Consider the following 17,311-nt stretch of genomic DNA (forward strand, 5'->3'; position numbering starts at 1 on the left):
GCCTTTCACCACACAGAAGCCACATCAGAACTCTGCTTCCCACCAGTCACGAGAGACTTGCCTCCATCTTGGTTTCAGACTCCAGAGAGATCGGACAGACTGAGGTACACAAACATAACCCGAGGCCAACATCGCTGGGGTCTAAGCCCGATGGGCGTTGGCCTGCACCCAGGCCCTGGGCTGTTCAGGGGGCCATCGGGGTGCCAACCCAGCGCCGGTGCGCTCGCCACCATTTTGCCTATAGGACGCCAGAGAGCTCTAGCAGGCAAAGCCATAACAGGCATAGCCTGAGGCTAACAAAGCGGGGGTCTAGGCCCCAAGAGGCCCTGGACTGACCCCAAGAACTGGGCGGCTTGGTGGGCCATCTGTGTGTCAACCCGCCCATGAGGTTGTTAGCCCAGCAGACTCTCCCTGCACTTTCAGGGAGCTTGAGCGCACACGCCCTCCATCCTGGCCACCTGACAGACCCAATTAACAGTCATAGCCCAAGGGGAACTTTGCTCGGACCTTGGCCTCCCAAGCTTTTACCTGGACCCAGGGCCTGAGCAGCCAGGCTAGCCTGTATGCACCAACCCGGTTGGGAGATCTGCTGCCCAGCAGAGTGATCAGCAAGCGGAAAAGGTCCGAGCAGCATACACCATCAGCACTCCCTGAAGGTGCAAACGGGCTCCATCTGGTTCACAGACACAATCTGGGGCAAAGCACACTAGAGCTGCAAGGGCACCCAAGAGGAAGGCAGCACATCAGCAATCAGCTACAGGGGTAACCCAGCCATATAGTGTTGCAGTAATAGCCCCAGAGCCCCTCAGGAGGCCCAAACACCAGCCAGGGACAAGACCAAATAACTCCAGACATTCCATGACAAAACCAAATTTACACAATATCTTTCCACAAACCCAGCTCTACAAAGAATAAGAGGAGGAAAACTCCAATACAAGGAGGGAAACTACACCCTGGAAAAAGTAAGATAATAACCTTCCTTCATCAAACCCAAAAGAAGATAATCACTCAAATATAAAAATAACATCAAAAATGACAGGAAGTAATAATCTCTATTCCTTAATATCTCTTAAAATCAATGGACTCAATTCCCCAATAAAAAGACATAGACTAACAGACTGGATAAGGAAACAGGACCCTACATTTTGCTGCATACAGGAAACACACCTAAATGTCAAAGACAAAAACTACCTTAGAGTAAAAGGCTGGAAGACAATTTTACAAGCCAATGGTCTCGGGAAACGAACCGGAGTAGCCATTCTAATATCAGATAAAATTGAATTTCAACCTAAAGTCATCAAAAGAGACACTGAGGGACACTTCTTGCTGGTCAAAGGAAAAATCCACCAAGAAGAACTTTCAATTCTGAACATATATGCTCCAAATACAAGGGCACCCTCATTCGTAAAAGAAACTTTACTAAATCTCAAAGCACACATTACACCTAACACAATAATTGTGGGGGACTTCAACACTCCACTCTCCTCAATGGACAAATCAGGAAAACAGAAACTAAACAGGGACACAGTAAAACTAATTGAAGCTTTGGACCAATTGGATTTGACTGATATTTATAGAACATTTCACTGTAAAGCAAAAGAATATACCTTTTTCTCAGCACCTCATGGTAACTTCTCCAAAATCAACCATAGAATTGGTCACAAGAAAGACCTCACCAAATACAAGAAGATCGAACTAATCCCATGCCTCCTAGAAGATCACTATGGTGTAAGAGTGGTTTTCAATAGCAACAAAAACAACAGAAAGCCCACATACACATGGAGACTGAACAATACTCTACTCAATAACACCTTGGCCAAAGAAGAAATAAAGAAAGAAATCAGAGACTTTTTAGAATTTAATGAAAATGAAGGCACAACATACCCAAATCTTTGGGACACAATGAAAGCAGTGCTAAGAGGAAAACTCATAGCCCTGAGTGCCTCCAAAAAGAAAAGAGAGAGAGCATATTCCAGCAGCTTAATGACACACCTGAAAGCCCTGGAACAAAAAGAAGCTAATTCACCCAGGAGGAGTAGAAGACAGGAAATCATCAAACTCAGGGCTGAAATCAATCAAGTGGAAACAAAGAGAACCATACAAAGAATCAACGAGTCCAGGAGCTGGTTCTTTGAGAAAATCAACAAGATAGATAAACCCTTAGCCAGACTGACCAAAGGGCACAGAGGAAGTATCCAAATTAACAAAATTAGAAATGAAAAGGGAGATATTACAACAGAAACTGAGGAAATCCAAAAAAATCATCAGATCCTATTACAAAAGCCTATACTCAACACAACTGGAGAATCTGGAGGAAATGGACAATTTCCTAGACAGATACCAAATACCAAAATTAAATCAGGACCAAATAGATCATCTAAACAGTCCCATAATGCCTAAAGAAATAGAAGGTGTCATAGAAAGTCTTCCAACCAAAAAAAGCACAGGACCAGATGGTTTCAGTGCAGAATTCTATCAGACCTTCAAAGAAGACCTAACACCAATACTCTTCAAACTATTCCACAAAATAGAAACAGAAGGAACACTACCCAATTCCTTATACAAAGCCACAATTACGCTGATACCAAAACCACACAAAGATCCAACAAAGAAAGAAAACTTCAGACCAATCTCCCTTATGAACATCGATGCAAAAATACTCAATAAAATTCTTGCCAACCGAATCCAAGAACACATCAAAACGATCATCCACCATGATCAAGTAGGCTTTATCCCAGGGATGCAGGGTTGGTTCAATATACGGAAATCCATCAATGCAATCCACTATATAAACAAACTCAAAGAAAAAAACCACATGGTCATTTCATTGGATGCTGAAAAAGCATTTGACAAAATTCAGCATCCTTTCATGCTTAAAGTCCTGGAGAGAACAGGAATTCAAGGCCCATACCTAAACATAGTAAAAGCAATATACAGCAAACCGGTAGCCAGCATCAAACTAAATGGAGAGAAACTTGAAGCAGTCCCACTAAAATCAGGGACTAGACAGGGCTGCCCCCTTTCTCCTTATCTTTTCAATATTGTACTTGAGGTACTAGCTCGGGCAATTCTACAACATAAGGAGGTCAAAGAGATACAAATTGGAAAGGAAGAAGTCAAACTATGATTATTTGCAGATGACATGATAGTCTACCTAAGTGACCCAAAAAAACTCCACTAGAGAACTCCTACAGCTGATAAACAACTTCAGCAAAGTGGCAAGTTATAAAATCAACTCAAGCAAATCAGTGGCCTTCCTATACTCAAAGGATAAGCAGGCTGAGAAAGAAATTAGGGAAATGACCCCCTTCACAATAGCAACAAACAGTATAAAGTATCTTGGGGTGACTCTTACCAAACATGTGAAAGATCTGTATGACAAGAACTTTAAGACCCTGAAGAAGGAAATGGAAGAAGACCTCAAAAAATGGGAAAACCTCCCATGCTCATGGATCGGCAGGATCAATATAGTTAAAATGGCCATTTTGCCAAAAGCACTATACAGATTCAATGCAATACCCATCAAAATCCCAACTCAATTCTTCACAGAGTTAGAAAAAGAAATTCTCAAATTCATCTGGAATAACAAAAAACCCAGGATAGCTAAAACTATTCTCAGCAACAAAAGAAAGTCTGGGGGAATCAGTATCCCTGACCTCAAGCAATACTACAGAGCAATAGTGTTAAAAAACTGCATGGTATTGGTACAGTGACAGGCAGGCAGATCAATGGAACAGGACTGAAGATCCAGAAATGAACCCACACACCTATGGCCACTTGATCCTCGATAAAGGGGCTGAAAACATCCAATGGAAAAAAGATAGCCTTTTCAACAAATGGTGCTGGTTCAACTGGAGGACAGCATGCAGAAGAATGCGAATTGATCCATCCTTGTCTCCTTGTACTAAGCTCAAATCCAAATGGATCAAGGACCTGCACATAAAGCCAGACACTCTGAAGCTAATAGAAAAGAAACTGGGGAAGACCCTTGAGGACATCGGTACAGGGAGAAAGTTTCTGAACAGAACACCAATAGCATATGCTCTAAAATCAAGAATTGACAAATGGGACCTCATAAAATTACAAAATTTCTGTAAGGCAAAGGACACCATCAAAAGGACAAATCGGCAACCAACAAATTGGGAAAAGATCTTCACCAACCCTACACCAGATAGAGGGCTAATATCCAGTATATATAAAGAACTCAAGAAGTTAGACTCCAGAAAACCAAACAACCCTATTAAAAAATGGGGTACAGAGTTAAACAAAGAATTCTCACCTGAAGAATTTCGGATGGCGGAGAAACATCTTAAAAAATGCTCAACTTCATTAGTTACTAGGGAAATGCAAATTAAAACAACCCTGAGATTTCACCTTACACCAGTCAGAATGGCTAAGATTAAAAATTCAGGAGACAGCAGGTGTTGGCAAGGATGTGGAGAAAGAGGAACACTCCTCCACTGCTGGTGGGGTTGCAAATTGGTACAACCACTCTGGAAAGCAGTCTGGCGGTTCCTCTGAAAACTGGGCACCTCACTTCCAGAAGATTCTGCTATACCACTCCTGGGCATATACCCAAAAGATTCCCCAGCATGTAATAAGGATACATGTTCTACTATGTTCATAGCCGCCCTATTTATAATTGCCAGAAGTTGGAAAGAACCCAGGTATCCCTCAACAGAAGAGTAGATGCAAAAAATGTGGTATATATACACAATGGAGTACTATTCAGCCATTAGAAACAACGAATTTATGAAATTCTTAGGCAAATGGATGGAGCTAGAGAACATCATACTAAGTGAGGTAACCCAGACTCAAAAGATGAATCATGGTATGCACTCACTAATGAGTGGATATTAACCTAGAAAACTGGAATACCCAAAACATAATCCACACATCAAATGAGGTACAAGAAGAACGGAGGAGTGGCCCCTTGTTCTCGAAAGACTCAGTGAAGCAGTATAAAACAAAAGCAGAACAGGGAAGTAGGAAGGGTTGGGTGGGAAAACAGGGGGAGGGAAGGGGACTGATGGGACTTTTGGGGAGTGGGGGTCCAGAAAAGAGGAAATCATTTGAAATGTAAATAAACATATCAATAAATTTAAAAAAATGTCAGAGTATCATTTTATTATAGGAGACCCTGCTATTGATAAGAACTTTCAAAATAGCTACATGTCTTTCAACATAGTAGGATGGGAGAGAAACTATTCATTCAGAAAAATAATTTTTAAAGTTGCATAAAAAATCTCCAACTAACATTTCTCTGTGTGACACTTTGTTTGAGAGAACTACTGTTATACACATTAATTTCTTGACAAACTACATCTATTCTGAGAGAACGCTAATAGAAGAAGTGATCTCTGACTCCAAGTTAAAATGAGTACCAAAATAAAAGTAAATGAGTAGAGGCCATTTTGAAATTGTTTCCCAGCAGTAACAAACAGTGAGACCTTACAGACTGACCTCTGACATGAGGTAATCTGATCACTATGGTATGTGTGGTAAGGGAGGTTGTGAGCCGTCAAACATGATGAAAAAAAAAATGTGTTGATGTTCACCTTTAAAAAGTAATCTGATTTCAAGAGGACTTTTCTACAAAATTAATCTTGGTTTTAGGTGGGAAAATTAATTGTACCATCCCAAGTTTCATAATTTTTATGAAAGAAAAATTTTTAAGAAGAACAATAATTAACAGTGTTTGGCACTACACAGGAGACTATGCAAGAATATAGAAACTTCAAGGCCTGTGGAGGCTATAGATGAGACTCAAAGTTATGCTGAGCAGCTCTGCAATATCTTGTCTCAACATCTGAAAGTAACAAGGGCTGGGGACTAGCTCAGTGGGAGAGCACTTGCCTGGCACACTGGAAGACATATGTTCAACCTAAAGCAGAATGGCTATACAGAAGTGACTCAACCCCACTCCTACTTACTTTCAGAAAGGCTTGACACACGATACATTCTGTTCATTGATTCTTGTTGAAAATTTATCAAGTGCAAGTTCAAATATAGTATTGAGCCTTTTCAGGCACTGTTAGTCTGAGCAGTATGGCTGCTGTGCATATCCTGAATTTCTACAACACTTACCTTTAGCTGTCTGGGTCCTCAGGAAGATAAAGGCCTTCCTTTCAGCTTCTTAATGTCTATACTACTAAGGAACACCTAACTACATATTTGCTAAAGTATATGCAGACTAAACCAATACATGAGCACACAAAGAAGCCTGTGGTTAAGGCAGACACAGAGCAGAGCAGCAATACTGACTCCAAAGACTGTTACTGTCCCATTCTTGTTGTAAACTTTCATCAAGTAGAATAGAATGGTAAAGTGAGCAGGTTAAACAACAATTTCCACTGATACTATTTAAAATGTAATATATACTTATGTCATTCGAAAGCTTTTCCCTTTAACCATAACAGTGAAAGACAATTACAAGGTTCCAAACTCATAGCAAGCACTTTACAGAGCATGTATTTAGAGAGTAATAATCTCAGCACTGGACTGTCTTGTGTTATACCTTAGATGAAGATCTTCTGAAAACTTCAGACAGGCGTAGATAAATTCTTTAATCTGGTTGTAAACTTTTGGCACAAATTCAGAGAAAGGAAACTTTTTGGGAAATGGCTGCTGTAAATGCAAGAAATTATTGAAAGCAGATCACTAAATTCATTTTAGACACTTAAAATTATTTCAAATACAAAAAAGAAGAACCCTTCGTCCTACTCTGTAAAGTATTGACATAACAGTATCAAAAGGCTGCTCCAAAAGATTACTGATACTACAAAGAGTAGGCAAGTGTACTGACTAGTTTTTATGGAAACTCCACACGTTGTTGGTTATGTAAGAAGAAAGAATCTTATTCAAGAAAACATCTCCATAGGATTGGGATATAGGAAATCTGTAGAGCTTTTTTCCCACCCAATATTTTCTTCTTTTGGTTTTTTGAAACAGGATTCTTTGTGTGGTCCTGGCTGTCCTCGACCTCACTCTCCAGACCAGGGCTGGCCTCAAACTCAGAGCTTCACCTTCCTCTTACAACTCCTGAGTGCTGGGATTAAAGGTCTGTGCCACAACTACCCAGCTGGGCATTTTCTTTCAAATTACTTTTATTTATTTATTATTTTAGTTTATACACATATGTGTTTTGCCTGCATGTATGCATATACACCATGTTCACTCAGTGCTGGAGGAAACTAGAAGAGAATGTCAGACACCTGGAACTGGAGTTACAAATGGTTGTGAGCTTCCACATGTAGGCTTAGAACTGAAACTGAGTCATCTGCAAAAGTAGTCACAGTGCTGAGCCAGCTTTCCAGCCCGAAGGAGGGCTGATTCATGATAGTTGTGGCCAGGCCCAGCTCACTGTGGAAAGGCAGTTCTGGATAGTAGAAGAAAGCAGGCTAAGCAGACTATAAGCAAGTAAGCCAGTAAGAAGCAGTCCTCCATGGCTTCTGTTTCAGTACCAGCCTCTATATTCTCAACTTGAGTTCCCTCCCTGACTTCTCTAGAAGATGCGCTGTGAACTAAGAGTTGTAAGCTAGAATAAATCTTTCCTCACCAAAACTGCTTTTGGTCATGGTGTTTTATCATAGCAATATAAACACTAAGACAAAAACTAGAACCACGTTATGGTGTATGACTGCAACAGACCTGACCATGTGATATTTGCAGAACTCTGGAAGGTCTCTGAAACTTTGAACTAGAAAAGTCAATGAGTGTTTGAGACTTAATGGGCTGTCATCAGAACTTAATAGTTAAGAATGTTGAAAGCAATGCAGAAGATGGAATCCTGGCTTGTGACGTTTCAAAGGAAAGTTTGAGAGTTCATTAAAAGGCAATTTGATATCTTGAGCTTTAAAAATTTGTGATTCTGGTCAGCTGGGTCTGAATAATTGGCTGTAATTAGAAAGAAATGAGAACTACTTAGGTAAAATTTAACTAGAAAAATTGATGCTGGTTAGTTAAAGTCTAGAAATCGATGATGACTTAGAAGAGACCAGCAGTCACTGAGGGCAGACATTGTAGAGGACTTTCTCAGGCTCAGCATACAGAAGCTGTGGTCCAGGGGCCTCAGCAGCATCACATGCAGGCTGCTGAGCGCGCTAATGTACAGAGTCCTCTAGATGGGACTAATGCTTAAGGCACAAACAGTCATGATGAGAAAAGCTATGGTTTGGCATCATGAGAGGTCAGGAGAGGCTATTGGTTGCAGGAAAGAGCCCAATATTTTGGAGATGCCACTACCATGGGTTACCATGAAGGAAAGCAACAGTTGTGGAGTAGCACTGCCTCGGCCTAGAAAACAAACTGTATGCTGCAGAGGGCAGACCCAGAGAAGAATTGGTGACTTTTTGGAGCTCAGAAGATCATGGGTGGGTACCAGGCATCAAACATTGACCTTCTTACGTTGTTGAATTTTGGGTTTGGTTTGATTTGACTGTGACTGTGTCCTAGTTCTTCCTTTTTGAAGTAAGAAAGTATTTAACTTATTTTTGATTTTGCAAGAGTCCACAGTTGAGAGCCACTGGAATTTCTAAGAGGCTTTGGAATTTTACAGAAATTTTGGACATTTTAAAGAAATGTTGGATATTCTAGAGAAACTTTGAAAGACACTTTATAAATATTTTAGAGACTGAAATGTTAGCATCTAATCTTTTTAAAGACTGCCTGGTTTGAAAGTTAAAATGTTTTATACTGAGATATTAATGAGGTTTGGGGCATGAACAAGAAAGGAAAGGTTATACCTTAATAAGCAGTGTGTGTGTGTGTGTGTGTGTGTGTGTGTGTGTGTGTGTGTGTAGCTGATAAGGGGACAACTGCACTGGCTAGTTTTTAGGTCAACTTGATGCCAACTAGGGTCATATGGGAAGAAGTAATCTTAATGGAGAAAATGAATCAATAAAATCTGCCTATAGGCAAATATGTAGGGCATTTTCTTTATTGATGACTGACATGGGAGAGCCTAGTTCAGGGTCAGTGATGCCATCCCTGAGACAGTGGTGCTGTATGGTATAAGAGAACATGCTGAGCAAATCCTGAATGAGTAAGCTGCACCACCTCAGCTCCAAGTTCTAGGTTCCTCCTCTGAGTTCTTGACCTGACTTCCCTTCGTGATGACTGCGCACTGGAATTATATAATTCCAAGTGTCAGTGACTCTGTAAACTGCAAAGGACAACAGCTTGAGTCTAGATGTTCACATCTGACAGGTGCAGCACAGGGCGTGGGTAGAAAGGGCCTTCATTGTACCTGTGGTGGGTGGAAGCCACTCAATGTGCTGTCTTAACAATAGAAGTATATAACCAAAACAGCATGTTTAAATGTCCGGTTTTAAAAGAAACTATTTGAACAGTACAACAAAATTAAGAATTTAGAATTTTAATAAATTGTATTATCCCGGTGATCTGACAAACACTTAAGATGTGCTAGGACCTCAAAGCCTTTTACACATACCCAATGAGCAATTCTGGACCTGTAAGACCCAGAAGGAATTCTCTGGAGGTATTTTAAAATCTACTGAACTGAAATTTCTCAATTTCAGAGAAATTAATTTAATGAAAGAAAGAAAGAGAACTTTAAAGTATCCCTTACCTTTTCCAGTTCTATATCTTGAAATGGGAATTGTCCTACGACTTTTTTATATGTCTCTTCACTCGTTACTGGTATGGGACTGTAGTTGTCAGAATCAAGTATATTTCTATAAAAATGAAGAGAGAGGAAGAGAGAACAGAGGGTGATTAAAACACAGAGATGTTTTCTGAGGCAGCCTGATGATTATGTTTACCACAACCTCACATGAACACTGCACAGTCCTTACTACACCCCTTCTATAATTCAGCCATTTGGTTTGGGCATTTTAAAAAGGAATTAAGAGAGAAACTAAGCTCTAAAAAAGTGGAAAAACTATAAACATGACCTTCTAGTGTCAGTGATTTAAAAATGGGAAGAAAATTAAAGGTAAGTGGGGAAAAAATGAGAAAAGACTATTGGAGCTGATCATTTTATTGAGATATATTGGATCATAATCACAACTCTAACTCTATGCTAGTGTATTCTAATGTAGGAACTGTCAGAGATGAAAAATAACTTCTAACAATAATCTAAGCTATGCTCTTTCTCTTCTATCTTCTGCTTTATACCAATCACAAATGTTTTCCAGAAACAAATTCTCTCTTTGCGTGCATTAAGAGTTCTCCAAAAGCAGAAATGTTCCCATGGAAATCCAAACAGAAATCCACAGAAAGCACAGAACGCTTTGGCTATTCCATGCTTCCTCTACCACCTGCAGGCACAGCCCTCCCATAAAAGCAATTATCTGCATCACATACACCTGGATTCTGGAAGGCTATGTATTTACATTAATAAAATTATGAGTTGAACTAAATAATGGCATGCTCATGGACTGTGAAAAGTAAGATTAAAAGGTGAAGTTTTAAAAGTAAAACAATGTAAACAAACAAACAAATAAACAAAAAGATTAGCTGACCAGGAAACATAAGCAATGGGCAAGAACTCTTAAAATTAAGGATAGACTAGGATTCCAAAGTGGGCTGCATTGAACCTCTGTTACTTTGGGCAATGGAGCCATTTTCATACCATTAGCCCACTGACCCCAAGCACGGGAGCTCCTCTATCCTCTGCAGTCTTCTTCAACTCCTTCAGTGCCCTTACTTTCCATCATGGAGGTCTGTGTCCTCCTTGGCTCGGTTTATTCCTAGGTCTCTTTTTTTTGTGTATTTACTGCCCTTATTTGAGGATACAGTGAAAGGTATATGGGATTGTTTCTCAACATGCTTGTCTTAGAAATGCTGCTGGCTTCTATATGTTGACTTACATCCTGCAACTTTGCTTAGGGTTAATAGTTCTCAAGTTTCCTGGTGGAGTCCAGAAGTCTTATAAGTATTGACTCAAATCATCTGAAAAGAGGGATAATAGTATTCCTCTGTTCCCATTTGTATTCCTTTTTTCCTTTCTCTTGCTGCATTGTTGAAGCTAAGATGTTAAGCACTAAATTGACTTAAGATTAAAGCAAGTAGACAACTTTGGCTCACTTCCTGTAGACAAAAAGTTTAAAACAAAAATGAAAAGCAATGTATACAAAGGAATCAGTCCCAAGAGATCTGTTCTGGGAATAGATGTTCTAGAATTATTTGCCATTATTGTATGCATGTTGCAATAAATATTGAAATAACATGCTTCAAATATGGACTGCAATATGCCATTTCTTTGCTTAGAAGAATAATGATGAGCTATAACATGAGTTATCAAAAAACTGAGCCAGGGCCAGTAGGACACACCAATAATTCCAGCACTTAAAAGATGGAGGAAGGAAGATCAGAAGTTCAAGGTCAGTCTATGACACAAGAGACTTTTTCGGTAAAATAAAACATTTTCCTAAAGTTCTACTATTCACGATGGCTTATCTACCACTACCAATGTATGATCTTCAGGAAAAACCAAAAACTATAAAACAGAGCAAGAAGACAAAAGATAATCTAGATGGTGTGAACCAATAAATCTGCCATTTATCCAAGGAAGCAAACAAAGCAAACAGGCCACTGAGCTTTCCAAACACAGTATGTACTAATGTTGACACAGAAACATTTGGAAGATCATTTTGCAAATCATTTTGATTCGTTAGAATTCTTTTTTGTTTTCAATGACAAATAGATCATTTTACTGTATTGCTTCAAAAAGTATTAACATAAAGCTTAGAAATCAGCTCAGTAATTGGTGGAATCTGGGAGGAGTGAGTGGCCAGTCCTGTGAGGCTGAGTGACTAAAGGGAAAGTGTGAGTTTCCTCAGCGTGAGACATCTCAGTCCAGAGTGCTTTATGGGCCTGACAAGTTCAAGTCATTTGAAGTAACTAGACAGAGAACTTACTGGAACCAGCACTTACAGGTGAGGAACCAGAACTTACAAACTATTACTCTTGACAGGTTGTTGTGTATTTAGTAAAATATTTCAATCATAGAAAACTGTATGAACAAAATCCCCGTTTTAAAAATATTGCCATTTTAAACAAAATATCTCTGAAAAACATGTAAGTTTATAACCAAAAGGTGGTAGCACTGTCAAAATATGATTAATATGCAAAAGGTGAAAATACCTTTAGGGATTACATTTTTAAAACAATGGACTAGGGAGTCTGCTCAGTTAGTAAAATGCTTGATTTGCTAAAACAAGGGCCTGGATTCAGTTCTAGAACCTACCATGCATATAGATAATCCTAGTCTGGGAAGATGGAGACAAGTGGACACCTGAGCAGGCCAGGTCTACTAGCCACAAATCCTGGGAATCTGCCCATCTTCTCTCTTCTTTCCAGTGCTGCACAAGCACGAGCCACCACACCAGCCTGGCTAACACAGCAAGACTTGGCTTGAAAACTCTTCAAATTACCATGTATTTTATAAACCTATAGTTCCTAGTCAGATAGACTATTTAAGGAATCATTTTTAAAAAACTTTTTACTTTCAAGAAATGCAAAGAAATCTGTACAGTATCCGGTTGAGGGCAGGCCATAGGTTGCAGACTGCCACCAAAGCTGCAGAAAGGAATGGCAACAGAAACTGAATTTCCATCTATGGTTGTAAATTGGAGCATTTAAAAGAAATATAAGCCATGTGCTCTTGGTGCTCCTTAGATCTGTAAAGTCCACAAAGGAGCATATGCATAGGGCAGAGAAGACGGGAACACGCACACAGATACAGCTCCTTACCTGAAAACCCCCGCCCACTTCTTCAAGAGAGTCTCACTATACTGGTCTCGGATTTCTAACAACATATCAAAAAGCTGATTCACGGGAAAACCATACACCTGAAAGAAAATAGATTTGTTTTCAAAAGAGACTTTTCAAATAAACAGAAGTAAAATTAGGTGCTAAAGATATTTCATTATTTAAACAACAATGAAAAAGTGAAGCAGAATTGTTCATTTCTACTTAATATCCGAGTGCTTACTCTCAAAAATTCAAAGACACACATCAAAACTTCTAGGTAGGTCATAAAAGAAAACGATGAATATGAAAAGCAACATAATGATGTCAGGTGAGTTCTACCCATGGTAACTCATCACCCACAGAAATTCTCCAAGAATAGAGAAAAAGTGCAGCTGCTCCCAGTGCACCAATACCTCATGCTTCTCTAACAAGGCCCAAACCAAGCACCAGGATAAAGATGGTAGTGGAACACACTACAAGGCACATGGGTGTCATGGTGCAATTACAATCACTTAAAAGTCTATTTCTACAAATGGTACAAGACATTTTTCTCTGAGAGAAGAAAGCAGTACATATGAGAGCATAAAGGGTCAAGATAAAGCACGGAATGTACTACAAAGATGTAAAAAGATCTAACTCTAGGAAAAGTATAAACAGCAAAAGCTCAACGGAGTAAGCCAGGCTTGGGAGAGAACACACTGATTCAAAGCTGATGGAACCTACTCCAGAAAAGCAGGTGTCAACAATGCACGTACCTGAAGAGTGTCAGCAAAGAGAACAATGAGGTTCTTCAAATCTAACACGAGGTTTGGATCAGAACAGTAGGACTAAAGGAAATGGGGGAAAGGGAGAATATCTCATGAAAACAATCATATCTTACTTATTATATTGTCTAATGCACCAGCTAGTAAAGGCATTTCTAAAGAGGAGTCTAACCATTTTCTAGCACAGGGTAGCAAAGGCTCAATCAGAGAAGAACTAGGACAATCTACAGATCCGTAACATATAGAAACATACTGTGAAATTCTTTGGTTAAAGAAGATAACAAAATGGAGCCAGCAAGATAGCTCAGTAATCAAAGGTGTGTGTTGCCCAACAACACAAACCAGAGGACTGGAATACAATCCCCTGAACACACATGAACTGATTGTAAAGTTGTTCTCTGACCTCCCCACATGCACACATGCATGCCCCCATCAGAGGCAGACACAATAGTAACAAATAAACCAAAATACAAAAAAATTAAAAACTGAAATGGATAAATTATTTTTAAATGATCAATAATGAAATACTTTCTACCAAAACTTATGATATGTGCCTAAAGTCATTCTCAAAATAACTGTATATATTTCTTTATATGCAAACAACAGAAAATACAGAAGATTGAAAATAACCTGACCAAACACTGCACTAATGACACTATGACAAATGACACCAAATAACAATATTCATGTAATAAATGAAATAAAGAGAGTTAACAGTGACAAACTGTTGATGGAATCAGTAAGACAGGCATCTTATAATTAAGTCTAATTATACAATAAAGAAAAATATCATTAAGCAATATAAGAGATATAAAATAGGCATTAAATAAGCAGGAAACAAAAAATTTCAAATAAGCACCATAAATGACCTTCCCTACAAATGTCTGATTACTTGATTGACTTGGAAGACAGTTTCCACAGGAGGATTAAAGAATATATGCTACTGATTTAAAATTGCATCACATCTGATATTCCAGTTTCCTCAATAAATTTGTTTTTCATGTAACCTCTCAGGGTCTGATGGCAGTATGCTCAGTTTCCCCATAATGATGATGTATTTCAGTTTGTTCTACTACCATATGTATACTATCTCTTGTAAAGGACCTTTTTTGGTTTCAAAACTAATATTAATGGAAAATGGCCCCAATCTTCTTGCTCAAAGATTATATGTATCCTAGACTGCTTCTCCTTATGGACACATTGCCCAAGGCACCGTAATGATCTAGCTCTCCTATACTTCCTGGGTTGCTAACATAAGTGGATATGCTCAAGCAACTATATTTTAAGTTTTCCAGTTATGTTTCTAATTTTCCCAAATGTCTAGCCTCGTTCATGTGTTTTATTGGATATGATCATTTAATTCCTTGGTAGGGGATATTAAAGCCAGTTACTTGAAAGAATCTCATGACCACTGAATAGTTTTTGAATGTAAGCCACCTTTTATAGGACTAATTAATGTGACAAACATGATGAAGACTCTGTCTGTCTGTCTGTCTGTCTGTCTGTCTGTCAGGATTTGCTGTCAGTTCTCTTGATGTCACTAGGTGACTCCATTCCACTTTCCTACTCCATTACTATTAGGCACCTTGATGAACATTGCATGTTCTCAATCTCAATCAGCTATATTCCAAGGTCTCCATTACTATTCATGTTTCTTAGCTATTCTGTTCATATTTTTTTTTCTTTGTGACTGTAAGATAAACTTCTGGCTTTGACTCTATCTTCTCAATCATGAAATGGCATGCAGTCTTGATCTTTGGATTAAATTTCCCTATTTATGCTCATAAATTTCCAAGGAACCATTTTAATCTTGGATTCAACATTTTGGGGATATCTCCCCATTATTTCTTCTGTTTTATATTCTTTCATGCTATAAATAGAGCATATTCAAAACAGGAAATGGCTGTAACTGCAATCATACCATTCCCAGGGAGTGCTAGCTGCTTCGATGTGCTCAACAGAAGCTCCTCACTGCCACTCAAGAAAAACATTATGACTTCAATGACAATCATTTTCATCTCTTTCCTTGTTTTTCACTTGTAGGTTTTAGTTGATAGACTTTTTTCTTTCAAGGTTCTACACTCTTACTGTTGTTGAAAATATTGTACATTCAATTTTAAGATAACTGTCCTGCCAGAAACAAACACCTGAGACATGTTATTGGCACTAAATTAAACTTATAGAATAAAGAAGTCTTATGTTATGAAATATCAATGAAGTAGATTTCCTGGAATAAGAGACAGAACAGTGAAGAATTACTACAGACAAGGAATGACAGCAGTCAACAATATGACAATATGACATCTTAAAAGTTTTACCAATTTACCTACTATATTGCCTCTAATGCCTCTTATTAGCTAAGCTTAGCAGGCAGTTAGCCAGCAAAAGCTTAGACATCTCAGTGTAGATAAGCAGAGAGGAAGGGCTGATTGTAGAACTAGAAACAAAGAGCATAACATACATGACAGCAATCATTTAGCTATATATATTAATGTGTACAGCACATAAGGTATTTTCTGAATGAATAAATATGAAACACATAAAAATGCATCTGTGATAATACATGACTTTGTACTCAGTAAGGATGAAGTAAGACCTATATATGAAATACATAGAACACTGCTGGACACAATAAGAATCATGGACAGATGTGAGTAACTGTTTCTTATTGCAGATACAATCAACAAGGTAAGCTCAGTGATACAGAGAAACCTAAATGAACCTCTGCCACAGTCTCCAATGGGGGTTGCCAAAAACATATGTCAACTTGAATTGGGTGTAACACCAGAGAGTATGCAGATAGGCAGCTGTAAGAAAGCATATGGGGCGTCCACATACCGAGTGCGTACGCAGTGCTGCGATGGTCTTTGAAAGGGCCATTTCCCACAGTTCATCAATGTAGGCTCTATTCACTAAGCCCTGGGTTGTATGCAAAATGTGATCTTCAACCACAAAAAAGCTAAGATTGAAAAGAAAAGAAAACAAAGATGTCAAAGATGACAGTTGATACCATGACCACTAAGCTCTGACATTAACAGCTAGCATCTAAAGCAAAGGGAATGTTATATTTTTTTGGGAGGAAAGCTATTCATTATCATAAATGAAATTACTTCAGAGATTGAAAACATGTCTACAATCATATGACTATATTCTTAAGTACATTACCAAGATTAAAGTTTCATTTTTAATATCAACCACATAATCCAACAACTTAACGGAAATTATATAGAGCTAAAAGTCTATTTCCAATGTGATTTTAAAATACAAGAAATACATTTCAAGAAACTAACAAATTTGACACAGATAATAAGCACTGAAATTATAAATTTTTAACAATTCAACCTGTCAAAATAACTCCCCTTATCAGGCCTATAAGCCCAGTAAATCAGGAGGCTGAATCAAGCCCTGCCTAAGCTACAAAATGTCTTAAACAGAAACCTTGAGACTTGCCTCAAAATATAAAGTCTGGTTGGGATTGTTGTAGCTTACTGTGTGCATTGAAAACATATCTTCAGTACTCTGTTTAAATGTTCACTCAAAAGAAAATTCCCTTTATTAAGGAATTTTTAAATTATCAAAAAAAATCAAACACAAGAAGGTCTCATGTCTTGTGTAGCTCAAGCTGGTCATAAACTGCCTATGTAAACTAAGGTTAAACTATTGATCCTCTAGTCCGCACATTCCCAGTGCTGGGATTATACATGTACTACCATACCTGGTTGTGTGCAGTGCTGAGGCTCAAACCCATGTATGCTAGGCAAGCATTCTAGCAGTAGCTACATCATTCAACGCTCAATGATATGCATAATGGAAGTTATTCTTTACACCAA

At 38.6% G+C, this 17,311-nt stretch overlaps 1 protein-coding gene across 6 annotated transcripts in view; it reads right to left on the reverse strand.

Annotated features, from left to right (window-relative positions):
* Positions 1-17,311, reverse strand: part of Exoc6b (exocyst complex component 6B) — a 521,360-nt gene that overhangs the window by 251,632 nt on the left and 252,417 nt on the right. For 5 of the 6 annotated variants that reach the window (XM_052174153.1, XM_052174155.1, XM_052174158.1 and 2 more), the window contains exons 11-15: positions 16,320-16,440; positions 13,473-13,544; positions 12,718-12,815; positions 9,590-9,695; positions 6,518-6,627 (exon numbers count right to left, since the gene is read on the reverse strand). In XM_052174153.1, the coding sequence (XP_052030113.1) occupies positions 6,518-6,627; positions 9,590-9,695; positions 12,718-12,815; positions 13,473-13,544; positions 16,320-16,440 (507 nt within the window). The remainder of the gene's footprint in view (positions 1-6,517; positions 6,628-9,589; positions 9,696-12,717; positions 12,816-13,472; positions 13,545-16,319; positions 16,441-17,311) is intronic. The other variant, XM_052174154.1, reaches the window with a different exon arrangement.

The sequence above is a fragment of the Apodemus sylvaticus genome, chromosome 2 (assembly GCF_947179515.1).
Source record: "Apodemus sylvaticus chromosome 2, mApoSyl1.1, whole genome shotgun sequence".
Classification (NCBI taxonomy): domain Eukaryota; kingdom Metazoa; phylum Chordata; class Mammalia; order Rodentia; family Muridae; genus Apodemus; species Apodemus sylvaticus.